At 43.9% G+C, this 27,178-nt stretch overlaps 2 protein-coding genes and 1 long non-coding RNA gene across 8 annotated transcripts; 1 reads left to right on the forward strand and 2 right to left on the reverse strand.

The window, feature by feature from the left end:
* Positions 1-1,062: 1,062 nt before the first annotated feature.
* Positions 1,063-7,802, reverse strand: LOC111969823 (uncharacterized). Its single transcript, XR_011480553.1, has 3 exons — positions 7,649-7,802; positions 6,258-6,302; positions 1,063-4,384 (listed from the first exon to the last, which is right to left on the reverse strand). It is a non-coding gene; the product is annotated as an uncharacterized lncRNA (long non-coding RNA).
* Positions 6,557-18,980, forward strand: slc45a1 (solute carrier family 45 member 1). Of its 6 annotated transcripts, none has more exons than XM_023996114.2 (10): positions 6,558-6,668; positions 13,162-13,626; positions 13,797-13,889; positions 13,999-14,223; positions 14,464-15,353; positions 15,446-15,599; positions 15,765-15,941; positions 16,529-16,734; positions 16,961-17,201; positions 18,086-18,980. In XM_023996114.2, the coding sequence occupies exons 2-10, from the start codon at positions 13,194-13,196 to the stop codon at positions 18,109-18,111; spliced, it is 2,445 nt and encodes an 814-aa protein (XP_023851882.1). In that variant the 5' UTR covers positions 6,558-6,668; positions 13,162-13,193; the 3' UTR covers positions 18,112-18,980. The 6 variants fall into 6 exon arrangements, with proteins under 6 accessions (XP_023851881.1, XP_023851882.1, XP_023851878.1 ...); XM_023996115.2 differs by having other exon boundaries at positions 6,559-6,668; positions 16,961-17,186; XM_023996113.2 differs by having other exon boundaries at positions 6,557-6,668; positions 13,152-13,626; positions 16,961-18,980.
* A 1,008-nt stretch (positions 18,981-19,988) lies between these two features.
* si:ch211-222l21.1 (parathymosin) lies at positions 19,989-22,718 on the reverse strand. The gene is made up of 5 exons (XM_023996117.2): positions 22,501-22,718; positions 21,651-21,737; positions 21,200-21,272; positions 20,993-21,078; positions 19,989-20,859 (listed from the first exon to the last, which is right to left on the reverse strand). Exons 1-5 carry the CDS (start codon positions 22,549-22,551, stop codon positions 20,791-20,793), a joined length of 366 nt encoding a protein of 121 aa, XP_023851885.1. The 5' UTR covers positions 22,552-22,718; the 3' UTR covers positions 19,989-20,790.
* Between the last annotated feature and the right edge of the window lie 4,460 nt (positions 22,719-27,178).

The following is a 27,178-nucleotide window of genomic DNA, read 5'->3' on the forward strand; positions in this document are numbered from 1 at the left end:
GGTCCTCCTTTTCCTGKRGTCCACAATCATCTCCTTTGTCTTGCTCACGTTGAGGGAGAGGCTGTTGTCCTTGCACCACACGGTCAGGTCTCTGACCTCTTCCCTATAGGCTGTCTCATCGTTGTCGTTGATCACTGTTGTGTCGTCAGCAAACTTAGTGTTGGAGTCGTGCCTTGCAGTCATGAGTCAACAGGGAGTACAGGAGGGGACTGAGCACGCACCCCTGAGGGGCCCCCGTGTTGAGGATCAGCGTGGCGGATGCGTTGTTACCGACCCTTACCACCTGAGGGCGGCCCGTCAGGACATCCAGGATCCAGTTGCAGAGGGAGGTGTTTTGTCCCAGGGAAATGAATACAGCGTTTTACTTCTTCCGTCTCAGCTAGCTACTGACTACACTTTAACTAGCTAGCTATAGTAGATTAAAAAGTGTTACTTAGCCTTGATAATTGTACAGTATGTCGACTTGGGTCCATTTCAGACCTTATGGAATTTAAGGATGAGCATAAGAGCATTAAAAGGGAGCGAGGACCCCTAAATCTGTCCATGTGGAGAATTGCAGCTATAGTGAGGGATAATGTTTGGGTTGTTGAGTGAAGTAGCATTGGCTCATAGGGCAGGAGCCCATCTCCTGTTTCTGTAGCTTGATGTACAAGTACACCCCCTGGATATGACGCTAGTCTATCGCAGAGCCTTATCCCCAATCTATCTCCTTAATGCGGAGTGCCAAGCAGAGACGCATCAGATCCCATTTTTAGTGTTTGGGATGACTCAGCCAGGGATTGAACTCACAACCTTCCAGTCTCAGGGCCAAAACTAATCACAAGGCCACTGAGTTGTGTAGCAGTTAAGTTAAAGCATCTTAGCAATATAATGTGTTCTTTATAGCTGCCAACGTTCAAGAAAAGAACCACTTAATTATATAATCATTAACCAGATTTTGACACAAGAGAACTCAGTTCCAGAATGTTGTCATTAATGAGAATTAAATMAAAGTCTATTGACAWTCAGAATTGACTTTTAGACATCCAGCCTGTATTGTAGTTTCATGACCAGAGACAAATATTGAAAGGCACAGTATTTATTCAGAGTGGTACATGCATTCAGTCTTGATGTATAGGATCCTTCCCAATATATGATTGATATGTCAAGTGGTAAAATCCCAAGTTATCAATTAWAAGTTTATGKAAAACTGCACTTGTGAAAATGACAGCTTAAGTATTCTACAGATGCAATGTCATAAAGCTAACTATTCACAGTATATAGCACATTTCTTGCATTGAAAGGCATGTGGCACTTAGAGACCTGCCAAGAGGCAGGATGTTATAGGTGACCAGGGGATTCCCTCTACCACATGTGAATGACTCYGTGGAGCTTGTAAGTGTAGCCATGCAGCTTATCTTGGCAGTTCACAATGTTGACCTTGCAGATGTGGAATGCAAGTGGAGGAAGCCAGCTGTGCCCAACCAGGTGCAGTCAGTMGAGGCCCTGTACACAGCCCTCTGTCCCGAGAGCCCACTGAGGAGGATCTTCAGTGGCTAAGAAACCATCTCSGGGGCAGGTTCAGTGGAATGGCGTGTCTCCTTGAACCTGCGCCAGAACAAAAACGCTATCCTCCGTCAGTACCGGACATTGTTTAAAAAAACAAGGGCACCTGRGGCATGCAGACATCCTGGTTGGCATGGTGCTGTCAGTGGAGCAGCAGGAGGCTATGCGGCAGGCAACAGTTGGACAGTGCATCAACCCCAACTGGCACACCATGAGAGGGAGGTTGACAGCCAGCAATTATGGAGCAGCGGTTAGGGCCAAGCGCGTTACTCCGTCACTGCTAAAAAGGGTCCTCATCACAATCAATGGATGGGGTGTTGTCTGTAAAGTGGGGCACAGATTAAGGAGGGAATCAAGGCATTCAAAATGGCTACAGGGGTGAATGTGCAGGAGTCAGGGCTTTGGGTCACAGGTCTGGGATCCTGGGTGCCTCACTGAATGGTCTGGTGWGCACCACAGCGGTGGAGGTCAAGTGTCCCTATGGTGCAAGGGACCTTACCATTGAAGAGGCAGTGAAGTAGAAGGATTTCTATATCAAGGACAGAGGGTTTTATAGCCTCCGTGAAGACCATCTTTACTGGCAACAAGGTCAGCACATGCGTCTTGCTGTACTTGACAGAGAACCTTTTTTGTGGGATACACAAGCCAATTCTAAGTCTTTGAGCATATTTTGGTTAAACTACCCCAATTCAACGGAATTGCAACCCTCTGCATGTACAGTGCATTCTTCCATCACATGTACAGCTGATTATCAAGATCTTGCACTAATGAGATGCTATCGAGCCCATACTACTACACTGTCTGAGCCAAGGACTACATGGTTTCTGGTAAGTTTTGATTACAATACTGGGTGGGGTGAATATATTTTATATGATATACATGATTTTTTGTTAACTAGTAAATAGTAGCCTCCAGCAAAGTTCGTTTTAATAATTTCTAACTTGTTAACAATTTCTGCTAGTTAGTTTTTGCTACCATGTGGGTTTTAGTTTGCTTGAGCCTGCTAACTGAGTGTTAATAAACCTGTTTCTATACATGTTTCATTTTTTTATTTTTTTATTATCTTACAAAGGAGTTGTTTAATCTAACAGCTTAACTATTTATCTGTACATGGAATTGTATTTGTTTTTTTCTAATCTTTACAGGAAAATGCCACGGGCACTATCTGATGTGTGAAGACATTTCATTGCAGCTAATCTAGAAGGAAAAGCTGTGTACATTTGCAAATACTGTGCCAAATCATATGTGAAGAATGCAACAAAGTTGCAGAATCATCTGGCCAAGTGCMTAAAGTTCCCTCAGTGCTCACAACAAGCAACCTCTGACAAAAATCCCTCTACTTCTATTCGAGGTGAACATGATGAATCAGACACCTTATCGATAGCAACAGCTCATGGTCCTCCTGGAATCAGATTTTCTTTTACTCAAATGGAGGAACATAGTTAGAAACGCTGATGAATGTCTTGTTCAAGCTGTGTATGCAACTGGTACACCTCTGATGCTCACAGGCAATGTGTATTGGAAAAGATTTCTTTGACCAGCATACACCCCTCCAAACAGACATGCTTTATCTACTCATTTGCTGGATGCAGAGTTCAAGTGAAGGTCAAGCAAATCAGAGAAAGCAGACTATTGCAATCATCTGATGGGTGATCGAATGTTCGTGGGAAAGGAATAATTAATGACATCATCTCCACCCCTCAACTAGTATTCTACAAGAGCAGACACAAGAGACAACAGACATACCGGTCTCTACATTGCAGATGAACTGAAGGCAATCAATGACCTTGGACCACAGAAGGTATTTGTACTGATGACTGACAATGCTGCGAACATGAAGGCTGCTTGGTCTAAAGTGGAGTCCTACCCTCACGTCAACCATTGGCTGTGCTGCTCATGCATTGAATCTGTTCCTCAAGGACATCATGGCACTGAAAACAATGGATACACTCTACAAGAGAGCCAATGAATTGGTTAGGTATGTGACGGGTCATCAAGTTATAGCAGCAATCTACCTCAGCAAGCAAAGTGAGAAGAATAAGAGCACCATATTGAAGCTTTCCATTAACACCCGTTGGGGTGGTGTTGTCATGTTTGACAGTCTCTTGGAAGGGGAAGGAGTCTCGCCAAGAAATGGCCATATCACAGTCTGCCGATATGGACAGCCCCATCAAGAGGATCCTCCGGGTTGATGCATTTCGGGAGAGAGTGGTTAGCAGCCTGAAACCTATAGCAGTAGCCATTGCACGGATTGAGGGAGACAATACCATCCTGTCTGATGTTCAGACGCTGCTTGCAGGTGTAAGAAGAAATCCGTACTGCCCTGCCCACTTCACTGTTGTTCCAAGCAGAGGAAACTGCAGTCCTGACATACATCAAGAAGCATGAAGCCTTCTGCCTGAAGCCCATGCACGTCGCAGCATACATGTTGGACCCCAAGTATGCTGGCAAGAGCATCCTGTCTGGTGCAGAGATCAACAAGGCCTATGGTGTCATCACTACCGTGTCTCACCACCTTGGCCTGGATGAGGGCAAGGAACTTGGCAGTCTGGCRAAGTACACTTCCAAGCAAGGGCTTTGGGATGGAGATGCAATATGGCAGTCGTGCCAACATATCTGATCAGTCACCTGGTGGGAGGGACTTTGTGGCTCTTTCCTCTATTGCCTCCATCATCCTCCAAATCCCACCAACATCAGCCACCTCAGAGCACAACTGGTCCTTTTTGAGCCTGACAACGAGCCATCCTCAACAAGGTTGGGAAGTGACAGTGAAGATGAGGCCTCAGTCTGATGTTCAAGAGCTGGACATTGAGGAAGTCCAGGGAGAAGACATGGAAGCCTGAGAGGAAGAAACTTCTGATCCAAAATCAGTCAGGTTTCAAGACTAGTCATTCACTGAGACTGCTCTTCTCTGTGTCACGGAGGCGCTCCGCAACTGCTAAAGCTAACTCTCTTCTCCTCTGCTCTCATCCTTCTAGAGCCTATCGCTGCCTTTTGAATACTGTGAACCATCAGAATCTCTCCTCTCCACCCTCTCCGAGCTGGGCATCTCCGGCGCGGCCCCATGCTTGGATTGCGTCCTACCTGACAGGTCGCTCCTACCAGGTGGCGTGGCGAGAATCCTGTCTCCGCACCACGTGCTCTCACCACTGGTGTCCCCAGGGCTCTGTTCTAGGCCCTCTCCTATTCTCCTATACACCAAGTCACTTGGCTCTGTCATATCCTCACATGGTCTCTCCTATCATTGCTATGCACGACGACACACAATTAATCTTCTCCTTTCCCCCCTCTGATAACCAGGTGGTGAATCGCATCTCTGCATTCTGGCAGACATATCAGTGTGGATGACGGATCACCACCTCAAGCTGAACTCGGCAAGACGGAGCTGCTCTCTTCCTCCCGGGGAAGGACTGCCCGTTCCATGATCTCGCCATCACGGTTGACAACTCCATTGTGTCCTCTCTCCCAGAGTGCTAAGAACTTGGCGTGATCCTGGACAACACCCTGTCGTTCTCACTAACATCAAGGCGGTGACCCGTTCCTGTAGGTTCATGCTTCTACAACTTCGCAGAGTACGACCCTGCCTCACGCAGGAAGCGGCGCAGGTCCTATCCAGGCACTTGTCATCTCCCGTCTGGATTACTGCAACTCGCTGTTGGCTGGGCTCCCTGCCTGTGCCATTAAACCCCTACAACTCATCCAGAACGCCGCAGCCCCGTCTGGTGTTCAACTTTCCCAAGTTTCTCTACGTCACCCCCGCTCTCCGCTCTCTCCACTGGCTTCCCAGTTGAAGCTCGCATCCGCTACAAGACCATGGTGCTTGCCTACGGCAGCTGTGAGGGGAACGGCACTCCGTACCTTCAGGCTCTGATCAGGCCCTACACCCAAAACAAGGGCACTGCGTTCATCCACCTCTGGCCTGCTCGCCTCCCTACCTCTGAGGAGTTACGTTCCCGCTCAGCCCAGTCAAAACTGTTCGCTGCTCTGGACCCCAATGGTGGAACAAACTCCCTCACGACGCCAGGTCAGCGGAGTCAATCACCACCTTCCGGAGACACCTGAAAACGCCCACCTCTTTAAGGAATACCTAGGATAGGATAAAGTAATCCTTCTAACCCCCCCCCCCCTTAAAAGAAGTTAGATGCACTATTGTAAAGTGGTTGTTCCACTGGATGTCATAAGGTGAATGCACCAATTTGTAGTCGCTCTGGATAAGAGCGTCTGCTAAATGACTTAAATGTAATGTAAATGTAAATGATGTTCAAGAGCTGGACATTGAGAAAGTCCAGGGAGAAGACATGGAAGCCTGAGAGGAAGACAACCAAAGCTTTAGTTCCTAGACTATCATTTTACAAATGTAAAACATTTTTTGGGAGATGCGATGGACATTGGGGGGGGGGGGGAGGGGGGAGACAGCTGATTTATTAAATGTTCATTTTGTAACCCCACATTTATTTTTTTCTATTGGAAGGATTTAATAATTTGCAATTATGTATACTTATGATACGGTTTGTTTCTGTCTCCATATGATAAATATCCAATGCAAAAAAAATTTTTTTAAATGTTATTAATACCCATATATTTCCATTAATTCCCATGGAGTTTCCACCTCTGAATATTCCCCAAAATGTGCAACCCTACGTAAGAGTAATTTACTTAACTTTCCCATAGGCTTCAGTTGGAATAGCTGTGATGTTTAAATTATTTCTTACCCCCCTGTCTTACTTGCTGTAGGCCCCAGTCATCCCTGCCTGTAGCTGACATGGTTGAAAAACAAGTGAACAGTTAATAAAGATCATACACAAACAGGCTCCTAGAATAGATTATGTTACATTGAGGTTTCGCTCGAAGCAGCCAACTGAAGTAATGTAGTTAACATAAATTCAATCACAAAGGCTGGTCTGATATAGGGGAGGTAATCAGGAAGGTGATGGAGTCCAGGTGAGTGTCATGAGGCGCAGGTGCGTGTAACGATGGTGGCAGGTGTAGTCATGATGCACAACTGGCGACAACGCACGCCAGAGAGGAGTAGTGGGAGTAGACGTGACAACTATGTGAATGGGACATTTCTGCTGGAATGGAAAAATGATCTGGAACGCTCAACTAGATCAGGACATTCTAGGGTAAGTATTGCAATTAGCTATACTTCTGATTCTAAAGTGGAAAGTTACAACCCTTAACCATGAGGTCACTGAGAAGGACCAACAGTGATAGGGGATCCTCTGAAAAAGACAGATGTACTGGCCAGCAGACTACGATTTCCTCCAGCCCTGGTAACATTCAGGTCCTAAATTGGTGGCATATGATGTTTAGAAATGCAACATTTCACTACTGTGTCAGGCTAATTTGGCACATTGTCTCCTATTCCAGTCTGAAAAGTACTAGCCTAATTTCCATCCCTGCTGACATGCATAACTGACTTCACACAGATTAGTAATGTACAACAGATACACTCTTGGAACAAAAGCATTTGTTTTGAATGGGAAAACATTGAGCCCACAAGTCCTTTGAGCGAGCCAGTTAACATTTGCTCACCTTTCGTGTAGTCAAACTTTTCCATGTGTTAACATGYTAGCTAATGTTAGCCCACCCGGGCAGGAATATTTAAGTAACGTTTAGCTAGGTAGTTACATTAGCTCATCATTTGTGTATTCAGACTTTTCCCCTGACACCACGGGTGGTGACATGCTAGCTAGTCCACCTGGGCAGGAATATTTAATGTTAGCTAGTTAGTGCTAACATGCTATCTAATATGCCTATTGGGAAAGTCCGACTACACCATGGTGAGATACGGTGCAACATTAGCTAATGTAGCCAACTAGCCAACCAAGGTACCTAACTTGTTAGCCCACCAGGCGATATTTAGCTAGCTGTATCCTTATCAATTATTTACACAAGAAACAAAGGATATCATTTACTTGTTAGGCTACTTTAAACTTGTCGATGAGAGTTTGCGTGGAGATTTGTTCCACACCCTGCACCTTGAATGATTACATCAAAGCTTGGGACAGGATGTGTAGTTCTGTATGATAGCCACATTAGCGGCTAATTAGCGTAACATTTTTTGGGGGGGTAATTACAGGCAAATGTATTGTTAAGTTACCTTGCCCGAGAGAGATTTGCACGGTTATCAAAACATCACGCCAGGGTAAGCCTACACGAAACACAGACCTTAAATGCAGTAGTTCTAAAATCCCCTACGGAAAAATGAATGATGGAAAAACGATTGGAACCATTTCCTTGTTTTACCGCTAGGTTTTATGGGTATTATGACTCATACTGTGGTACTCAATAAGAGTCTGTTTCTTGGCAATTTCTCACATAGAATAGCCTTCATTTCTCAGAACAAGAATAGACTGACGAGTTTCAGAAGAAAGTTCTTTGTTTCTGGCCATTTTGAGCCTGTAATCGCTCCAGATACTCAACTAGTCTAAAGAAGGCCAGTTTTATTACTACTTTAATCAGGACAACAGTTTTCAGCTGTGCTAACATTATTGCAAAAGGGTTTTCTAATGATCAATTAGCCTTTTTAAAATGATAAACTTGGATTAGCTAACACAACGTGCCATTGGAACACAGGAGTGATGGTTGCTGATAATGGGCCTCTGTATGCCTATGTAGATATTCCATTCAAAATCAGCTGTTTCCAGCTACAATAGTCATTTACAACATTAACAATGTCTACACTGTATTTCTGATCAATTTGATGTTATTTTAATGGACTATTTTTTTCTTCTTTCAAAAACAAGGACATTTCTAAGTAACCCCAAACTTTTGAACGTTAGGGTAGGTAGTGGTAAAGTGACTATGTATAGATAATAAACGGCGAGTAGCAGCAGTGTAAAAACAAAGGGGGAGGGGGGCAATGCAAATAGTCCGGGTGGCCATTTGATTAATTGTTCAGCAGTCTTATGGCTTGGGGGTAGAAGCTGTTAAGGAGCCTTTTGGACCAAGACTTGGTGCTCCGGCACCGCTTGCCGTGCGGTAGCAGAGAGAACAGTCTATGGCTTGGGTGACTGGTGTCCTTGATCATTTTTGGAACCTTCCTCTGACATCGCCTAGTATAAAGGTCCTGGAGGGCAGGAAGCTTGGCCCCAGTGATGTACTGGGCAGTATGCACTACCTTCTGTAGCTCCTTACGATCGGATGCTGAGCAGTTGCCATACCAGGCGGTGATGTAACTGGYCAGGATGCTCTCGATGGTGCAGCTGTATAACTTTTTGAGGATCTGGGGACCAATGCCAAATCTTTTCAGTCTCCTGAGGGGGATAAGGTTTTGTCGTGCCCTCTTCACAACTGTCTTGGTGTGTTTGGACCATGATAGTTTGTTGGTGATGTTGACACCAAGGAAATTGAAAATCCTGACCCCGCTCCACTACAGCCCTGTCGATGTGAATGGGGGCTTGTTCGGCCCTCCTTTTCCTGTAGTTCACGATCATCTCCTTTGTCTTGCTCACGTTGAGAGGTTGTTGTCCTTGTACCACACTGCCAGGTCTCTGACCTCCCTATAGGCTGTCTCATCGTTGTTGGTGATCAGGCCTACCACCGTCGTCAGCAAACTTAATGTTGTTGTTGGATTTGTGCGTGGGCGAACAGAGTACAGGAAGGAATTAATCACGTACCCTTGAGGGGCCCCTGTGTCGAGGATCAGTGTGGCAGATGTGTTGTTGCCTACCCTTACCACCTGGCGGTGGCCCGTCAGGATCCAGTTGCAGAGGGAGGTGTKACGTCCCAGGCTCGTTGGAGTAGTGATGAGCTTTGTGGGCATTATGGTGTTGCATGCTGGGCTGTAGTCAATGAACAGCATTCTCGCATAGGTGTTCCTTTTGTCCAGGTGGGATACAGCAGTGTGCAGTGCGATTTGAGATTGTGTCATCTATTGGGGTGGTATGCGAATTGGAGTGGGTCTAGGGTGTCCGGGAGGATGCTGTTGTGAGCCATGACCAGCCTTTCAAAGCACTTCATGGCTACCGATGTGAGTGCTACTGGGCGGTAATCATTTAGGCAGGTTACCGTCACTTTCTTGGGCACAGGGACTATGGTGGTCTGCTTGAAACATGTAGGTATTACAGACTCGGTCATGGAGAGGTTGAAAATRTCAGTGTAGACACTTGCCAATGCTCTGAGTACCCGTCCTGGTAATCTGTCTGACTCTGCGACCTTGTGAATGTTGACCTGTTTAAAGGTCTTGCTCCCATCGGCTACAGAGAGCATGATCACACAGTCGTCTGGAACAGCTGGTGCTCTCATGTATGCTTCAGTGTTGCTTGCCTCGAATCGAGCATAAAAGGTAATTAGCCCATCTGGTATGCTCGCGTCACTGGGCAGCAGATGGCTTTGTAGTCCGTAATAATTTGTGAGCTCTGCCACATCCGACGACTGTCAGAGCCGGTATAGTATGATTCAATCTTAGTCCTGTATTGACACTTTGCCTGTTTGATGGTTCATCTGAGAGCATAGCGGGATTTCTTATAAGCGTCCGGATTAGTGTCCCGCTCTTTGAAAGCGGCAGCTCTAGCCTTTAGATCGGTGCTGGTGTTGCATGTGATCCATGACTTCTGGTTGGGATATGTACGTATGGTCACTGTGGGGACGACGTCATCGATGCACTTAATGATGAAGCCAGTGACTGAGGTGGTATACTCCTCAAGGGGCGGCAGGTAGCCTAGTGGTTGGCGTGTTGGACTAGTAACCGAAAGGTTGCAAGATCTTATCCCCGAGCTGACAAGGTAAAAATCTGTCGTTCTGCCCCTGAACAAGGCAGTTAACCCATTGTTTCTAGGCCGTCATTGAAAATAAGAATTTGTTCTTAATTGACTTGCCTAGTTAATTAAAGATAAAATAAAATACTCCAACAGTGGTGGAAAAAAAGTACTAAATAGTCATACTTGAGTAAAAGTAAAGATACCTTAATAGAAAATGACTCAAGTGAAAGTCACCGAGTAAAATACTACTTGAGTAAAAGTCTACGTATTTGGTTTTGAATATAATTAAGTATCAAAGTAAATGGAATTGCTAAAATGTACTTAAGTATCAAAAGTAAAAATATAAATAATTTCAACTTCCCTTATATTAAGCAAACCAGAGAGCACAATTTTCATTGAGGGATATCCAGGGGCACACTCCAACACTAATTTACAAACTAAGCATTTGTGTTTAGTGAGTCCGCCAGATCAGAGGCAGTAAGGATGACCAGGGATGTTCTCTTGATAAGTTTGTGAATTGGACCATTTTCCTGTCAAAATGTAACGAGTACTTTTGGGTGTCAGGGAAAATGTAGAAAGTGCATTATTTCTTTAGGAATGTAGTTTAGTAAAAGTTGCCATAAATAGTAAAGTACAGATGCCCCAAAAAAACGACTTAAGTAGTACTTTAAAATATTTTTACATTTTTACTTTACATCACTGTTCCTCAATGCCATTGGATGAATCTCGGCACATATTCCAGTCTGTGCTAGCAAAACAGTCCTATAGCATCCGCGTCATCTAACCGCTTCTGTATTGAGTGAGTCACTGAGTCACCTGCTTTAGTTTTTGCTTGTAAGCAGGAATCAGGGGGATAGAATTATGGTCAGATTTGCCAAATGGTGGGCGAGGGAGAGCTTTGTACTCATCTCTGTGTGTGGAGTAAAGGTGGTCTAGACTTTTTTTCTCCTCTGGTTGCACATGTGACATGCTGGTAGAAATTAGGTAAGATGGATTTAAGTTTGCCTGCATTAAAGTCCCCGGCCACTAGGAGCACTGCTTCTTGATGAGCATTTTCTTGTTTGCTTATGGCCTTATATTGTTGAGTGCGTCTTTGTGCCAGTGTCGGTTTGTGGTGGTAAATAGACAGCTACGAAAAATATAAAAACTCTCTTGGTATATTGTGTGGTCTACAGCTTATCATGAGGTACTCTACCTCAGGCAAGCAATACCTCGAGACTACCTTAATATTAAACATTGCGCGCCAGCTGTTATTGACAAATGGACACACATCCCCACCCCTCGTCTTACCGGACGTAGCTGTTCTGTCTTGCCGATGCATGGAAAACCCAGACAACTGTATATTATCCGTGTTGTCGTTCAGCAACGACTCCGTGAAACAAGATATTACCGTTTTTAATGTGCCGTTGGTAAGATGGTCTCGAACAGAGCTCATCCAGTTTATTCTCCAGTGATTGCTCATTGGCCAATAGAATGCATGTTAGAAGCGAGTTACCCACTCGCTGACGAATTCTCACAAGGCACCCTGATATGAGCCCCTGTATTTACTTATTTTCTTCATGCGAATGACGAGGATTTGGCCTTTGTCCGGGAGCAACATTATATCCTTTGGGTCAGACTCATTAAAGAAAAAATATTTGTCCAGTTCGAGGTGAGTAATCGCTCTTCTGCTATCCGGATGCTCTTTTTGGTCATAAGAGACGGTAGCATAAACATGACGTACAAAATAAGCCTCAAACAACACGAAAAAACACACAAAATAGCACAATTTGGTTAGTAGCCCATAAAACGGCGTCCATCCCCTCCAGTGCCATTCTTCCAACCTCATAGTGTGGAAATATATATATATATATCACAGGCAGTCATGTTTTTGACTGCACTGGGCCTTTAAATATGGATGACGCTAACTTCATATGTATTGGTGCTGAGGCTGCAGGTCTACCAAGAACCAAGCGCAGGGAACAGGAGGGGTGATGGTGACGTCACGGGTGAGGGACGGGAAGAGTGGGGGAAGGAAACGGGACGGAGGATAAAGAAGGGAGATGACTGCATCTAAGGGAAAAAAAACAACGTATTTCTCTCATCCAACGTAAATATTCTAAATCATAAATATGATTGACTTGTTTACCAACAGAGAATACTGAAATAAATGACAGAGAAACGGTGATAAGGTAATTTCTTTAATGTTCCAATTTGCACGCTTTGCCCTGTCTAAGACCATGTGTTAATTCGATTGTATAATCTTCACCTTGACTCGAGAACAAAAATGTTTTCAAGTCAAGGGACATAACGTCGATGACAATTGGAAAATAAATTGACAAACCAGACCTATCAAGCCGTAGTCACATGCTTGGCATGTTTTTAATGTTTAAAGACGTGTGTTTCACAAATAAATAATGTGTAGCCTTGCATGTTGAAACGTTTTATTTGAGACGATTCGTGCCAATGGCTTTTTATAGCTCTTACGCATCCGATTAGCTTGTTACATGGGCAAAATACACCCATGAAAAATCTAAACCGAAAAAGCCACGGTGAGAGACGATGCCGCATACCACACTGCTGTACTAGAGCACATGGGTTTTGCGCACATCACCATCAACATGCACATTTGTTGCAGTGCGTTTTGCCCATGAGGAGCATAGTGCCATCATAGGCTGGCAGTGGCCTTACTGCCGGTTACCTTGGTGTCTACGTATTCCTCCTATTTTACAGTACTAGCCATATGAGCAGATGTTACCTTGAGTGTCCTCTAAAAGTAGCTTGCCAAAGATACTAATACTTTATGGATGTCATTTCTGCAATTCTGTTATTGATATGCCTCCTTACAGTACAGTCTTCCTCATAAAATGGTACATTTATCTTTTAAACTTTCATGTGATTGCATTTTGATCTATGAATGAGAATCTCCTAGTGTGTCCAGAGTAAACTGGGCCCAGCAGAGTGATGTCATCTCCAGGAATGGGCACCCCCAGTGACCCCCTGTTGGCCAGCCCAGGAGGGAGGTCATCAGAGAGGTCATTGGGTGCCACAAATGGTCTCTGGAGGAGCTCCATGCCCAAGACGGCCAGCTTTCCATCGTCTACCACGCGCCTCTTGAGTCACCGTGCCAACAACTTCCAGAGACACCCGAAGCGGCGGAAGCTGATCAGACCGTCCCCGCCCCCCCCGCCCAACACCCCCTGCCCCCTAGATCAGCTGGACCTCAGTGAGATGCCCCCTCGCCGCACCTTCCCTGAGCTGCTCTTCAACGGCTGTGTCCTGTTTGGCATTGAGTTCAGCTACGCCATGGAGACGGCCTATGTCACCCCTGTCCTGCTACAGATGGGTCTGCCCGAAGAGTTCTACAGCCTGGTGTGGTTCATCAGTCCTATATTGGGTAATGAAGTGGCAGGGAGAGATGAAGTAGATACAGAAAGTCCTGTTTGATTAGATAAAGATAATGCATAACTGTGCTTTGAATAGTAGAGTTAGATTATATTGCTGTTCCCATCAGCATTGCCCATTGAGTGCCCCTAAATCCTTCTAATTTCTCCTCATGTTTTTAAGGATTCCTGGTCCAGCCTCTCCTAGGAGCTTGGAGTGATCGTTGTACATCCCGCTTTGGCCGTCGGAGACCGTTTATTTTAGCCTTGGCTATTGGTAAGGAATATTCTGTCTTGCAAGGCTCTCCCTCCTCTGGTGAAACTCTGTTCCTGTTTTTAACTAATATTGTAGTCCTGAAGTGGAGTTCTCTGTTTTAACTTTGTAGGAGCTCTGCTTGGTTTGACAATGGTGTTGAATGGGCGAGACATTGGAGCTGCGGTGGCAGACACAGCAACCAATCACAAGTGGGGCATCATACTGACTATTTGTGGAGTGGTTCTGATGGACTTCTGTGCGGACTCGGCAGATAATCCCAGCCACGCCTACATGATGGACGTGTGCCTGCCAGAGGACCAGGACCGTGGCCTCAATATTCACGCACTGCTGGCAGGTTAGAGAGCACTGTATGCACTAACTACTGGTCAGTCAGGGAACGCTATACACTACTGGCTGGCTATAACACTCACCACTGGTAGGTGAGACAGTAAAATGTACATATAAAACACTTCTGACAATGTAAAGTTAAACATAACATATATAATAAGTCTAAGCTGTGATAGTGATAGCATAATCAATGTCACTGATATGATGACCAGTTCTATGATGATTATGTCCCGCATGCTCTATGCAGGCCTGGGTGGTGGATTCGGGTACATCGTGGGTGGAATTAACTGGGACCACACTGAGTTTGGGAGGTCAATGGGAGGTCAACTTCGAGTCATCTACATGTTCACCAGTGTCACATTGGTCATTGCCACGTGCATGACCCTCAACAGCATCCCCGAGCGGCCCCTGCCAAAGATGCAGACTCAGAAGAACTCTAAAAACTCTCTAAAGAGCCCCAGCCTCCCTCTGCCCCCCTCTCCCCCTGTCCCTCCGGGGGCAAGCCTGGGATTGGAGGAGGAAGAGGCAGAGGAGAGGCTTTATAGCTACCAGTTCTCTGAACCCTGCCCCTCAAACCCTAACCCCATGGCACACTCCTGTAGTGCCAACGCACGCCTCTGTGCCGGACTCACCAGCCCCATCTCCCCCCTCAGCCCCCTTACTCCTAAATATGGCAGCTTTATCAGTCGGGATAACTCTCTCACTGGCATCAATGAGTTCGCCTCATCCCTGGGAACCTCCTATATAGACAGTGTGCTCATCGACTGCTACACCGGACAGCCATCTCCACAGCCCCTTGACCAGGACACTGCAGCCCGACCACTGCCTCCAGGGGACACCCCACCTCCCCAGGGATCTCAGCCTGGAACTGGGTCACAGTCTGGAGCAGTAGCCCAGGCTGGAGCACTAACCGTGGCTGTAGCACTAACCGTGGCTGGGACAGTGGCCCTGGCTGGGGCAGGATCCCAGGCCGGGGCTCAGGCCGGGGAGGCTCAGATGGAGGCAGGGTCCCATCGAGGTTCGTCCGCTGGTATCCTGAAGCGCCCTCAGAGCCTTGCGCTTGTGGAGGAGCCAATGGTGATCCAAGGTGAAGGGCTGGAAAATGGCCGCAGAAGAACGGTGACCTTCAGTCAGCAGGTCAGCCTGGAGTTTAATTCCTCTGATTAGTTTAACAAATCATCATGTTGAGATAATTAATGTATCTGATTCTTCTTCCTCCTGTAATAAAGGTGGCAAACATTCTGCTGAATGGGGTGCGCTATGAGAGTGACCTGAGTGAAAATGTGGAGACAGCAGATTCACAGATGTCAATGAGGCTACTGTGTATCGCCATCTACAGGATGCCTCCGTCACTGCGCAGCCTATGCACTAACCATTTCTTGGGTGAGATTCATGTCACTCATGTGCTTGTGTTTTATTGTCTGTAAGCCTACTACGGTTAAAATCACCAGTGATGATGTCACCGCAACCTATCTGTACTCCAGTGTAAGCTGTGTGAGTATGTCTATGTAAATATGAGCCATATGCCACCCTGTCTTGATCCTATAGGTTGGCTGTCCTTTGAGGGCATGCTGCTGTTCTACACTGACTTTATGGGGGAGGTAGTGTTTGAGGGAGACCCAAGAGCACCCCATGACTCTGAGGCCTACCAACGCTACAATGCTGGGGTTAGCATGGGCTGCTGGGGCATGTGCATCTATGCATTCAGTGCTGCCTTTTACTCAGGTGAGTCCTGCGCACACACACACATCAGTACACTCATAAACACTAAAAGAAAAACACATATTTTTAATACTTTATTTGAATCSACAAATCACATTACTTTCAAGAAGGATTCAAACATTTCAAAGGTCTTTGTATGCATGGACACTTAAGGATACAGAAAACACCCCGTTCTCCAAACAGCTACGCTGCCGATAACAGCTGAAAAAGAACCGTACCTAGCCAGTTGCTTTGCTTTAGTTTTAGGCAGGCCTGCAAAATGGAGGCCACGTACTGTGAGCCTATATACATTGCAGAGACTGCCAAATATCAGTGATACTAACTGTCCGAGGCCACTGTCCGTGGCCAGTGGGACCTTCTTCCTCCGTCAGTCCAGGAGGGAGGCTCTGGCTAACTTTGTTACTGTTGAGCATGTTCAGCGGATTATTCAGTCTGGTAGCAAGTGTAAATTCACTCGACATTCCACACACATCCAGACAATGGAACACACACCTCACACAACATCCGTCATTTAGATTCTTTATCAGATATAGTTGTTTTACAGGTTTTTCCCTTCTGTTATCTTCCTCTCCTCTTGTTTCTATTCATAGCCATACTGGAGAAGCTGGAGGAGCGTTTTTCCCTCCGCTCTCTTTATTTCTTTGCCTACCTGGCGTTTGGCCTTGGCACGGGCCTTGCTACACTCTCCACCAACCTCTATGTGGTGCTGTCGCTCTGTGTCACCTACGGGGTGCTCTTCTCCTCTCTGTGCACACTGCCTTACTCTCTGCTGTGTGAATACTACCAGAGCCCACAGGTTAGTGAATGGGAATACACTGAATACAACACAAAATTGTGAACATATTATATAATGTTCTGAATTGTGTTTTTGTGATAGTATTTTATACAGTATTGGTCAAGTGTTTTGATTTGGCACAGTACTGTGTCTTTCTAGATTTATTTGTAAAAATGTGTTTGTTGTAAAAGTGTTCACAGTATTAATCATACATGTGCCGTCTCTCTCCGCATGTGTGTTTGTGTAGTTCTGTGGCTCGTCAGAGGAAGGGACCAGGAGAGGGATGGGGGTGGACATCTCTCTGCTCAGCTGCCAGTACTTCCTAGCTCAGATCATAGTCTCCGTGGCGATGGGACCTCTGACCTCGCTGGTGGGCGGGGCCCAGGGAGTGATGTACTTTTCTAGCGCGATGTCATTCGTGGGCTGTCTGTACTCCTCCCTCTGCGTGGTGTACCACCTGCCCCCCCCTGAGGGTGAGCCTTCTGAAAGTGAGACCCAGCCACTACTGGTGCACATTTAGACCCCCCCCCCCCCCCCTTTCTCTCACACTGCACCACACACTATCACCCTGCAGCCTTCTGTCACAACACACACCGCATATAGCCTACACTCTGTCTCTCTGCAAAGCACATACAGTACTGTACTCTCTCGCACTACTTAGCATTGCTCCGCTTAGACCGACAGACAGACATTGGCCACCGTTCTGCGGTGGCAGTGTGTTAAGAGTGTGTCCACGTATTTCTCTCCCATAATTTCCACTAAAAAGCGCCACTTATGTTCATTTTGTGCGTGCCTAAATACTTACGGCCCTACAGCCCCTATTCCCCAGGACATCAGGAATAAATTAAAACTACCTTTGAAGGGGTTAATTGTTTTGGCCTCGCCTAATATATGCATGCGCTGTAGCCTCAATGCCCTGCATCTTCTGTTTTGGTCTGATGTCCGAGGGAATGTCTACCTGCCTGATTCTCTGAGTCAGCACACTATCATCCCACTGTAGACAGGCTTAGGGACTGTCTGAATGTGTCACCAATGACCTTTTGCTTGAAGCCTTGAATTCATGTAAGCACAGTAGCATATCTACAGTACATTTACACACACATGCAAGCCATAGGTCCACCCTCACTCAATGTAGTTTGTACTATGTGAACAATAAAGAGCCAAACTGTGCCTCTGAGGTTTTACATCTTTCACACAAGGCACTCAGATTATTATGGTCATTATTTATTACCATTTTGACTTGACACTCACTACTGCGTTTACAAACATACACACAGAGATGGACCCTTTACTAAGCCATGGACATCACTCTGTCCTGTCACCTTGCTTCTGGCGTGACTGTTGTAATGACAGTGATTCTTGTCATTACCAGGAAGAGAAGTTGAAACTGGGGTGTGATTCGGCATTCCATCGGAAACCGAACAAAAAAGAAGAACAACAAATCTGTTGTTTTGGTGGCGAGAAAGAATTCAGGAAGATGCATGTGAACTATGCTTAAGATGGCGCTGGACAACTTTGAGAGGGAAGACTTTTGGGTTCATATTTGCCAACAGCAAGTGCTTATTTTCACCGCTAAGGTGCATGCTTTAGTTAGGGTTTAGGCTTGTTTCACCACACAACCCAAACTGGCTCACTGGAGTGACCCTCTCCATGGGGGTTAGTTATCCAGTCTCATCACACGCTGCTGCATTTATTCACTCAATTMATTCGATTATAAACAGCTCAAATAACATTTCATCTTCCATGTACATCAATCAGCCAATTATAAAACATTGGTGAARTCATAATTACTTTTCAATTGAGAAAATCTGACAGGCTAAAAAAAACTTGCTTGCCTTGAACATCACTTAATTGACACYGAGACTGTTTACAGGCATTTTTTGAATGAATTGTTAACAATAACTCATGCCTGCGTTCAGCTTCATTTGTGAGTTTCACTAAAATACCCACCACCGTGAAACACCCCACTGTCATGAGTCATCTAGAGCTGATGCCTCAGTGGAATGTTGATCAGGGTCTACCACTAAAGCCTCCATAACAGACTGGACACGTGCCATGATGATGTCATGTTTCTGACTGGTTTCTTTTGAGAAAACAGCAACTGTATGGATCATCATGCTGTTGCAACTTGCTTCAATTCAACAAAATAACATTTATAGTATTTTACAATAGTGTTTTCTGATGTTCTTCATCCTTAATTCCAATATTAACTGTATTACTGTAACAGCTACTTCAGGGTTGAGTTCAATTAAAATGATAATTTTTTACTTTTTGGGCTATTGTCCTTTTTTATTAAACTCACTATCATAGAACTTCACACATCTTAGAGGTCTCCTCTATGCAGATAATTATGCATATAAGTGTCCTTTAGGCTTAATGTTATAAAATATTGGTATTAGATTTACAGCTATTATGTATTTCGCATTAAGATATGTAATCTTCATAACTGGTCATTATCAGAAAACCTCTATCCACATAGAACYTCCATCAAATAAAAACGATTCTCAGAAATCAAACCTACCCTGAATTGACCTACAATACCAGTTTACACCACTAGATGGGTCTGTAAACTGCATTCAATTGATTGACGTGTAGTGTAGTTCTATGGAGAAAAAAAAAAAGGCTAAATCCAGATTACGAGAATCACCCCTTTCCCAGTTACAAAATCATCTTGGGAATTACTCCCATCCATATTCTGTCTTATGCCATATTAAATCAACTGACATCAGGTACTTTACATGGGTAGGACTGTTAACCGAAAGCATCCCTTATTTCATTGCTAACACTAGTGTTAGTCACAATTGTAATTTGGTGTTTACATTGTAAAGCATCTTACATGGCAATTCCACCACTAACCTCATTTTCATTATCTCCAGCACAATACCAGTGTCTACATGTRTATAACAGCGCATTTCTGTTTTGTWGAAAAAAGGTACAAAATTCAACCCGATATCAAGTTAAAGCAATGATTTTTAAAACCCTGAGATTCGTAGTGACGTGGGGAGCAAGAAAATATCCTCTCTATGGCTAGAAACTCATTGCAGGGTTTGACATTTTAATTTTTTACTTTGATTCTMCCCTGTGATGTCACAGAGAAGTGTTTTTTAGGACCTTAACCGCAGACCATAGAAACTTACTGTTTACAGATATGTAGACACTAGTATGGCACTGAAGATCATGAATAATTGGTTGAAAAGTGGCAGAATTGCCCTTTAAACAGAGGTGAAATATCCAGCACATTTAACTACAGCGTATGCAAAAACAAAACACCATGGTTAAAAAGACAAGACTGACTTATTTAATCATCAACAACCAGAATATACAAAGCAGTGGCCAAAGCAACCAAATAGCAATCATGAAATATAACTGCACTAGAAGAGAAAAAACACTAGGTTGGGAATGTTGTTTTGATTCAAAATAACTGAAAATGAAACAGAAAAACAGTATCTTGGGTACAAACTTGTTTTAAAATGCATACAAAACATATGACCAACGCCTTAACAATTAAGAGGGGGTAATTAACATTGCAGAAGACAGACCCCTAAACAGGATCAAGCTATCTTTGATCACGGAGGTGTTCTTTTATTTGTGCCATTGTTGTGTTAACAGATCAGTCAGACAAAGGATTAACTACTAGCAGCAGCACTAAACAAAAGGTATTAAAAAAGCCTCAACTAATAATGCTAACAATAGTCCATTAGCCCCTGCTTAAAACTTATCTTTGGTCTTTAGTGAGTCTGAGGTCACCTTGAAAATGTGGAGAAGGGTGCAGCTGCCTGCCTCTGAATCAACTGGTCAGCAGTAACAAAGTAGAGAATGTGCTTAACTCATACAGACACAAACTAACATACTGATAAAACAGCATGGATCCTATTTGCACAAGTTTTTTTTGCGTAAGAAACCAATAAATAACATCTTATAAAAAAGGGAGGAGGCCACTATGTTTAAGGACTCCAGTGCAATGTAATATCTTGGGGGCAAACAAAATCTGTAAAACATACATAAAGCACAAGCTCTACAAGGTGAAGTTGACAACGGCATGTAGACAGAGCTGTGGAAGAGTACAGACTGAGTGTTCTAGGCCTCCACTTCAGCATCCTTTGAGTCATTGTTTTCTGTTTTCTGTTTTTTTGTTTCCACTTGTTCCTGAGGGCAAAAATAAACATTTTTAAGTGAAGAGAGAACTTAAAGGCCAGATATAAAACAGTAATAAAGATGGCTCAACTTTTACTGTGAGACTACTGTATATTGATGGTTTTAAAATCGGACAAAACTGTACCTCCTCCTCAGCTGGGCGCTTCACAGGGTGGTCAACCTCCTCATCAGCAGCTTCTTCTGCATCTTCAGCTGCATCGTCTCCCTCTCCTGCAATCACATTCATAAATGAAACAAAAACATGGGCTTCAAGCACCTCACATGTATCAAATAACCATTAAACATGTAATTTTTTATCCAGCTGTTAGTCCAAAGAGGGGCATGAATTTACCATCCTCTTCAACCTCTGGAGTTACTTCAGAATGAATTGCACCATTTGTCTTCTCCTCTGCACCATTTGTGTGCTGGAGGGAAGGAACCAAAGAATGACAAACGTTAATATTTCACATAAATGTAGGTAAATTGTATGCATGAGTGATAAGGAATTTCTTTCAGAAAAGTATTCTGAAAAAGTTAACCGAAGAGTTACAGCCAACACGCTTCAGAGTTAAAACAGGGCACATGTTGCAGTTTATACTTAATTCCCCTGAGAATTAGAAAAGGAAATGCAATGAGGTCCAACACATGTCTTAAGGAACATTTGTGCCATTTCACAAACTAAACAAAGAATAGTGAGTGGGGGTGGGGTAGTTGGGTCTGAGTCTGGAGACACCTGTATGATGATGGCGCCAAGACAAAAGGCCATGAGGCTCCCAAGGAAATAAACTTCGGCATCAACTCACTGTTTCATTGCCAGGTGCGTCCCCACTGCCGTTCTCCTTCTTCTCCACCATCACCTCCTCGGCAACCTCTTTCTTCTCTTTGAGCTCCTGAAAATATGTTATTCTTGATTGTCTCACTGACACAATTGAAGCATGTCCACCACGATGTGGCCATATAATCGTCGCCAAAGTAACGTAGCCATCTTTAATTCGGATTGTTAAAATTGTAGTAACCTTTCTACACATCTCCAGTATTTACTAGCGGCGCATGCCCGACCACTGCCAAAGTGCACACAACGGAAGGCATCGGGAACTAGCATCGCCGTTCCCTACAAGAAAGATAAGCATGCACACTCCTCTCCCACTGTGAAAGATTTACGTTATCACTTCCCGCCATCGCGCAACCGTGTAGCTCGAGCGCATTCAATTTGAGGTGCTTTTTAGCTAACGTTTACTAACTAGTAATAACTTTCATTTGCAATGTGGCTACTGTAGCAAGTTTAACGACAAAAATAACTGTCTAGGAAAGTTAGTCCCAGCCAAGTCGCCAATAGTTGAAGTTAAATGTCACGTGCTGAAGTACAGTGAAATTCCATTCTTGCAAAATCAAAACAATGCAGTAATCAATGTAGTACTAGTAATGGAGCTAGCGAAGTTATTGAACTAGTTAAATAGCTAACTAAATGTTTGAGAAATACATACTATTTTTCAGCCATTGACAGTGACTAGCATTACTGTTATCTAGCTACTTGGTTATTATTACACGGCTGGCTACTGTAGCTTGCTTTTACAGCTAAAGTTAGCTAGCTGGTGTTCATACAGGCTTAGCTGAAGAGTGAAGTTGTTAGCTAGTCAAATTAATCAAACTCACCTTTGCTGAAATCTCGGTGGTTGTGGTCGTCTCTACTGCGGTATCAGCCATAGCTAGTTTAATTTAAGGGTATAATATGCTTCCGAAATAAATACTTTGTTTGATGTTTATGGCAGTGATATACCCTGTTTCAATAACACGCTGCGGAGAGAGTTATGAATASCAGCAACATCTGTTAGGCTCAACTGTAGTCCATTAGTTAGAATGGAGATGGTCGATCTAAAACGTAATTGGACAATCTAAAGTAACCAACACGCTTAAGCGGTTCTTATTGGACAGGTTGTTGTCAATCTTCTGAATTTGAGCCCGATTATCAAGCTCCTCCCAGCTGTCCTTCTCCTAATTGGTTGAAAATGTAAAGCGTGCACTCTGATGTAAAGCATAAAGAAAGTGTTCATGTGATAACATTAAATTATTTAAATTGAAAGTATTTTAGGGATATTAACATTGTTATTCTCTCTCATGAATTACATTTGACATTTTAATGGTGTTTAATGTAAGCAATAGTATATTCAAAGAACGTGCTTGAAGTGCGCTTTGATGAATGCAGTCCCTTTGTGTGACTGCAAGCATTCCCTACATTCAAAAACAACAATATTTTTTATCATTAATGCTGTTGCCAATTGTATATTTTTTTTGGACTTGATTTTGACATATTTGTATTCAAAACAAGTTGTCCTTGATTTCGTCCATCTAGAAGCATGTGTAAAGCCCTGGTAGAGCCGCTTATCCCTTTGTCTTCAGTGCCTAAGTATCAAATTACAGCACAAAGATGATATGATGTGAAACCATTTACTAACTAGACCACACCTCTTGCCTCGGTTAGACTTCTCTATTTTAAACATGAAGGTCAGGAACAAAGTGCCTCGTTTGAAAAAAATGAGAAGGAGGCTTTTGTATTTGAATACAATAGCTAGCCTACATAAGCCTATTACAAGCACACAGCCAGTAAGCTACCTACACTTATTCGCTGTGTCTGTGACTGTCTGTGTAATATGAAATATCTGAACTGTAAAGAACGAATGGTGATCCATGTGAATGTAAACCATTGCAATTCTTGGGCCAGAGTAATGATTGGGAAACAAGCAGCATGTCTAGTCAAATGCATTTAGAAAGCCCTTCTTACATCAGCTGATATCTCAAAGTGCTGTACAGGAACCCAGCCTAAAACCCCAAACAGCAAGYAATGCAGGTGTAGAAGCACGGTGGTTAGGAAAAACTCTCTAGAAAGGCCAGAACCTAGGAAGAAACCTAGAGAGGAACCAGGCTATGAGGGGTGGCCAGTCCTCTTCTGACTGCCGGGTGGAGATTATAACAGAACATGGCCAAGATGTTCAAATGGGATCAACTAGGCCTATGTGTTATTTTCTGAGTTGTTTAGAAACATGTTTCATAAAACTACTGATTCTGTGTCCCACCGATACTTTATCCGTGTTCAGTAACTTTATGAAACATAATGCAATGGACCACAGGCTGAGGGCTGGTCAGAAATCATTGGTCTTTTTGGGGCCACGTATTCTATGGCAGGAAAGTCCACGTGCAGAACAATGGCTTTGGTCGTAGGGTCAGCAATTAAGGTGTGGCTCTCTGATTTGAGTCTGACAGACAATGACGGCAGGAAGGAGAATGGGGTGTGAGGGGAGGAGAGTAGGGTGGTCTCCTTTTTTTGTGAATCTGGAGAAACGTTGCACGGCACATTGGATTACTGMACTTGTATGGACAGTTGGCCACTTCTCTCACTTAACGCTACCAAAGCCTCGGAAGTAATTCAAAAGAAGATAAAGTAGGCCTAAATGTTTCCTTCACAGATTTGATGACACGTCCAATGTAGATTGTGTCCCATGGCCATGATTGTACAGTATGTCTCTCATCGTTTTGTGGTTCATACTGTACATACGTTTAAAGTTGATTCCTTACAACACCTGGATGCTTTTGTAAATATAATTAGATAATTGAGTGTGGCATTGGTGAGCCCTCACACAGCCCTCACACAGTCATCATTTGGTCTAAGGTCGGGGCAGGAGCATCACATGTTGTATTTTGCTGTCTGCCTGTGTATCTGCACGCGCACTCAAACGCACACACACACACGCGCTTACACACAGATGCAGGCACTACACACACCACACCAAGCCACTTTGGAGTCTTTTGTTTATGGCCACTGTTTCATTTAGCATGTTGTGTGGGGGCTATTGTATTGCAAATGGAGCTACAMTGAGCATCTGTTCCAGTATAATGCAGACTCACTCACTGTGGAATATTATCTCGCCATCTCCTCTACCCAGACCCAGACATACAATCAATGCTCAAATACAATAACTCCAGTTTTGCCTCTGATATGATATATGTTATTCATTAGTATCACGGTATTGAGAACTGTTTTCATTATTCTTACTATTATGAAATTAGACTTTTCATTTGTCCCCCWCTAAGAGGGTGGGGTGAGCACCTGCTCCAGAGTATTAGAAAGTGGTACTGCATATCACAGATCACACCTGATTCCTCTCTCCTGGGTAATTTAAGGTGAGCCCTTCTGCTCCGTTTCTCACTCATCTCGCGGTTTAAACCTCAGGGAGCTACATATGGCACATCACGTGCCCAGAGCCATCCCACTGAACACGCTTAACTGAGCTCAAGGTGATTAAATCAAATCAAATGTTATTTGTCACGTGCACCAAATACAACAGGTGTAGACTGTACAGTGAAATGCTTACTTACAGGCTCTAACCAACAGTGCAAAAAAAGGTATTAGGTGAACAATAGGTAAGTAAGGAAATAAAAACAATAGTAAAAAGACAGTGAAAAATAACAGTAGGGAGGCCAAAAACAGTAGCGAGGCTACAACAGTAGCGAGGCTACATACAGGCACTGGTTAGTCGGGCTGATTGAGGTAGTATGTACAGGCCACCAAAAATGGGGATCACCTGAACATGGTGTTGTAACAGCTTGTGTCGCAGTTCGGTAGGGGCCACTGGGCAGAATATTTTCATTTGCTTCTCTCCAGGTGCACACTAGAGACGTTAGAGATCACCAAGATTGATAACAAAGCCCTCTTGGAGGTCCTAGATGGAGAGCATTTTTGTTACATGAGCTTTTGACTCCGCCTGGCCAACATTTACTCATGTATATGAATATCCTTCTTTGGCATTAGGCTGAGACAACATTTAAAAGGATAGAACAGTGACAAGAGAGAGAATTTATGAGATGATTTGCATTTCTTCTGATATTGCTCATCTTTCATATCCATAGCTTGGATATTTCTACTCTCAGGGTTGAAATTATTGGGACTCATGCATGTGCACCCTTTATATATGAAGAATATCAAAACAAGTGTTAAATGAAGCCCCAGACTTTATTTTTAGGGCACCCTCAATAGTAATACCCTGGCTGGCTGGTTTGGTTATATTATGTTCACCAAAATACAGAAGCTTTATTTGATGAAGCCTCAGAGAGCTCATTCAGTCATTAATCCCAGAGTTGGCTAAAATGTAATTATGACTGGTGGAAAGCAGCTATAATTACATGGAGAGATCAAAGGGCTGTGTCAGTGCCGTAGTGGGTTATCTCAGTCCATGGGAGTTTGTGTCTGGGAATCTTGTTTTTTTCGTGGGGAAGAGGACAACTATTGTGTCCATCATAAAGAAATAACTTTTAACTGGTAAATACTTACACTAATAGTTTAATCAAATACTTCCCAATATTTCTTGATCATTAATGCACTAAATCAATAGACGACAGCAAATGAAATGCATTCAATGAAGGCTGACATAGTGTACATAGGCCTACAGTTACGGTAGTGCTTTCATTTTGGAAATGAAGACTATGTGGAGACCGCAGAGCACTGAAACAGACGTCTGCAATCTAATGATCCCAGTCTTTGCGTAGTCCGGAACCAAAAGAGAAGCAGTCTAACTGCCTGAAAAAAAAGCAGTCAGTCCAAGCATTACTCATTCTCTGTGACTGGAAAATGGGGGCAATCAGAGAGGGGAGTGTTTGTGAGATAATTTCCTGTCATTTTTTCTCTCTCTCTCTTTCTTATGCCTACCACCTCAACTTGTTTCCATGGATACTGGACCTCTTCCAGAAATGTCCTCCTGCTGGTCCCTTGTAGTAGGTTGCTTGAAACAGGTAGAAGTTCACTTAGAAAGAGTGAGTTCGAGCAAAAACTGAAGAGATAGTGAGAGAAATATCCTACATCTGTATGCTGTTCACAGTTGTATGATCTATCATCTTTACGGTTTGCAGGAGAAGGTCTCAGAATCATGGGCAGTATTCCATTTTACACTCTGACACAAGAGAGTATTTTCCTCACAGTTGCTACACAACTTAGAAAGCTATGATGGAACATTATTTTGACTTATGAACGGATGCGGTGCAACAGAGAGTCTCTATAACTGTCTGGACCAGGCAGAGAGAATAGAGTCTTTGTGCTCAAGAAGTTGATCTTTAGTTTTAGAATGACAGGCAAAAGTGAGTCGTTGGCCATCAGGCATCCCCTCCACCACCACCATCACAAACAAAGAACTTTCAACGTCAGAGTTTTCTGCTCATGATTGTCCCCCCCMAAAAATCTGAATAAACACAAGACAGAGTTACTCACAATCAATCACACCTGACAAACAGGGAGACAAAAGACCTGATCCATGGAATGTCAGTGCTTGAGGGGAGAGCAGAGCGG

The sequence above is a fragment of the Salvelinus sp. IW2-2015 genome, linkage group LG11 (genome assembly GCF_002910315.2).
Source record: "Salvelinus sp. IW2-2015 linkage group LG11, ASM291031v2, whole genome shotgun sequence".
Taxonomy (NCBI): domain Eukaryota; kingdom Metazoa; phylum Chordata; class Actinopteri; order Salmoniformes; family Salmonidae; genus Salvelinus; species Salvelinus sp. IW2-2015.

Coding starts and splice junctions, on each gene's coding strand:
- slc45a1 (XM_023996113.2), top strand. CDS start 13,194: ATGTCATCTCCAGGAATGGGCACCCCCAGTGACCCCCTGTTGGCCAGC. Junction 13,890..13,998: donor TATTTTAGCCTTGGCTATTG/GTAAGGAATATT, acceptor TTAACTTTGTAG/GAGCTCTGCTTGGTTTGACA. Junction 16,735..16,960: donor AATACTACCAGAGCCCACAG/GTTAGTGAATGG, acceptor GTGTTTGTGTAG/TTCTGTGGCTCGTCAGAGGA.
- si:ch211-222l21.1 (XM_023996117.2), bottom strand. CDS start 22,551: ATGGCTGATACCGCAGTAGAGACGACCACAACCACCGAGATTTCAGCA. Junction 21,738..22,500: donor CCACCGAGATTTCAGCAAAG/GTGAGTTTGATT, acceptor ACATATTTTCAG/GAGCTCAAAGAGAAGAAAGA. Junction 21,079..21,199: donor TCCAGAGGTTGAAGAGGATG/GTAAATTCATGC, acceptor ATGTGATTGCAG/GAGAGGGAGACGATGCAGCT.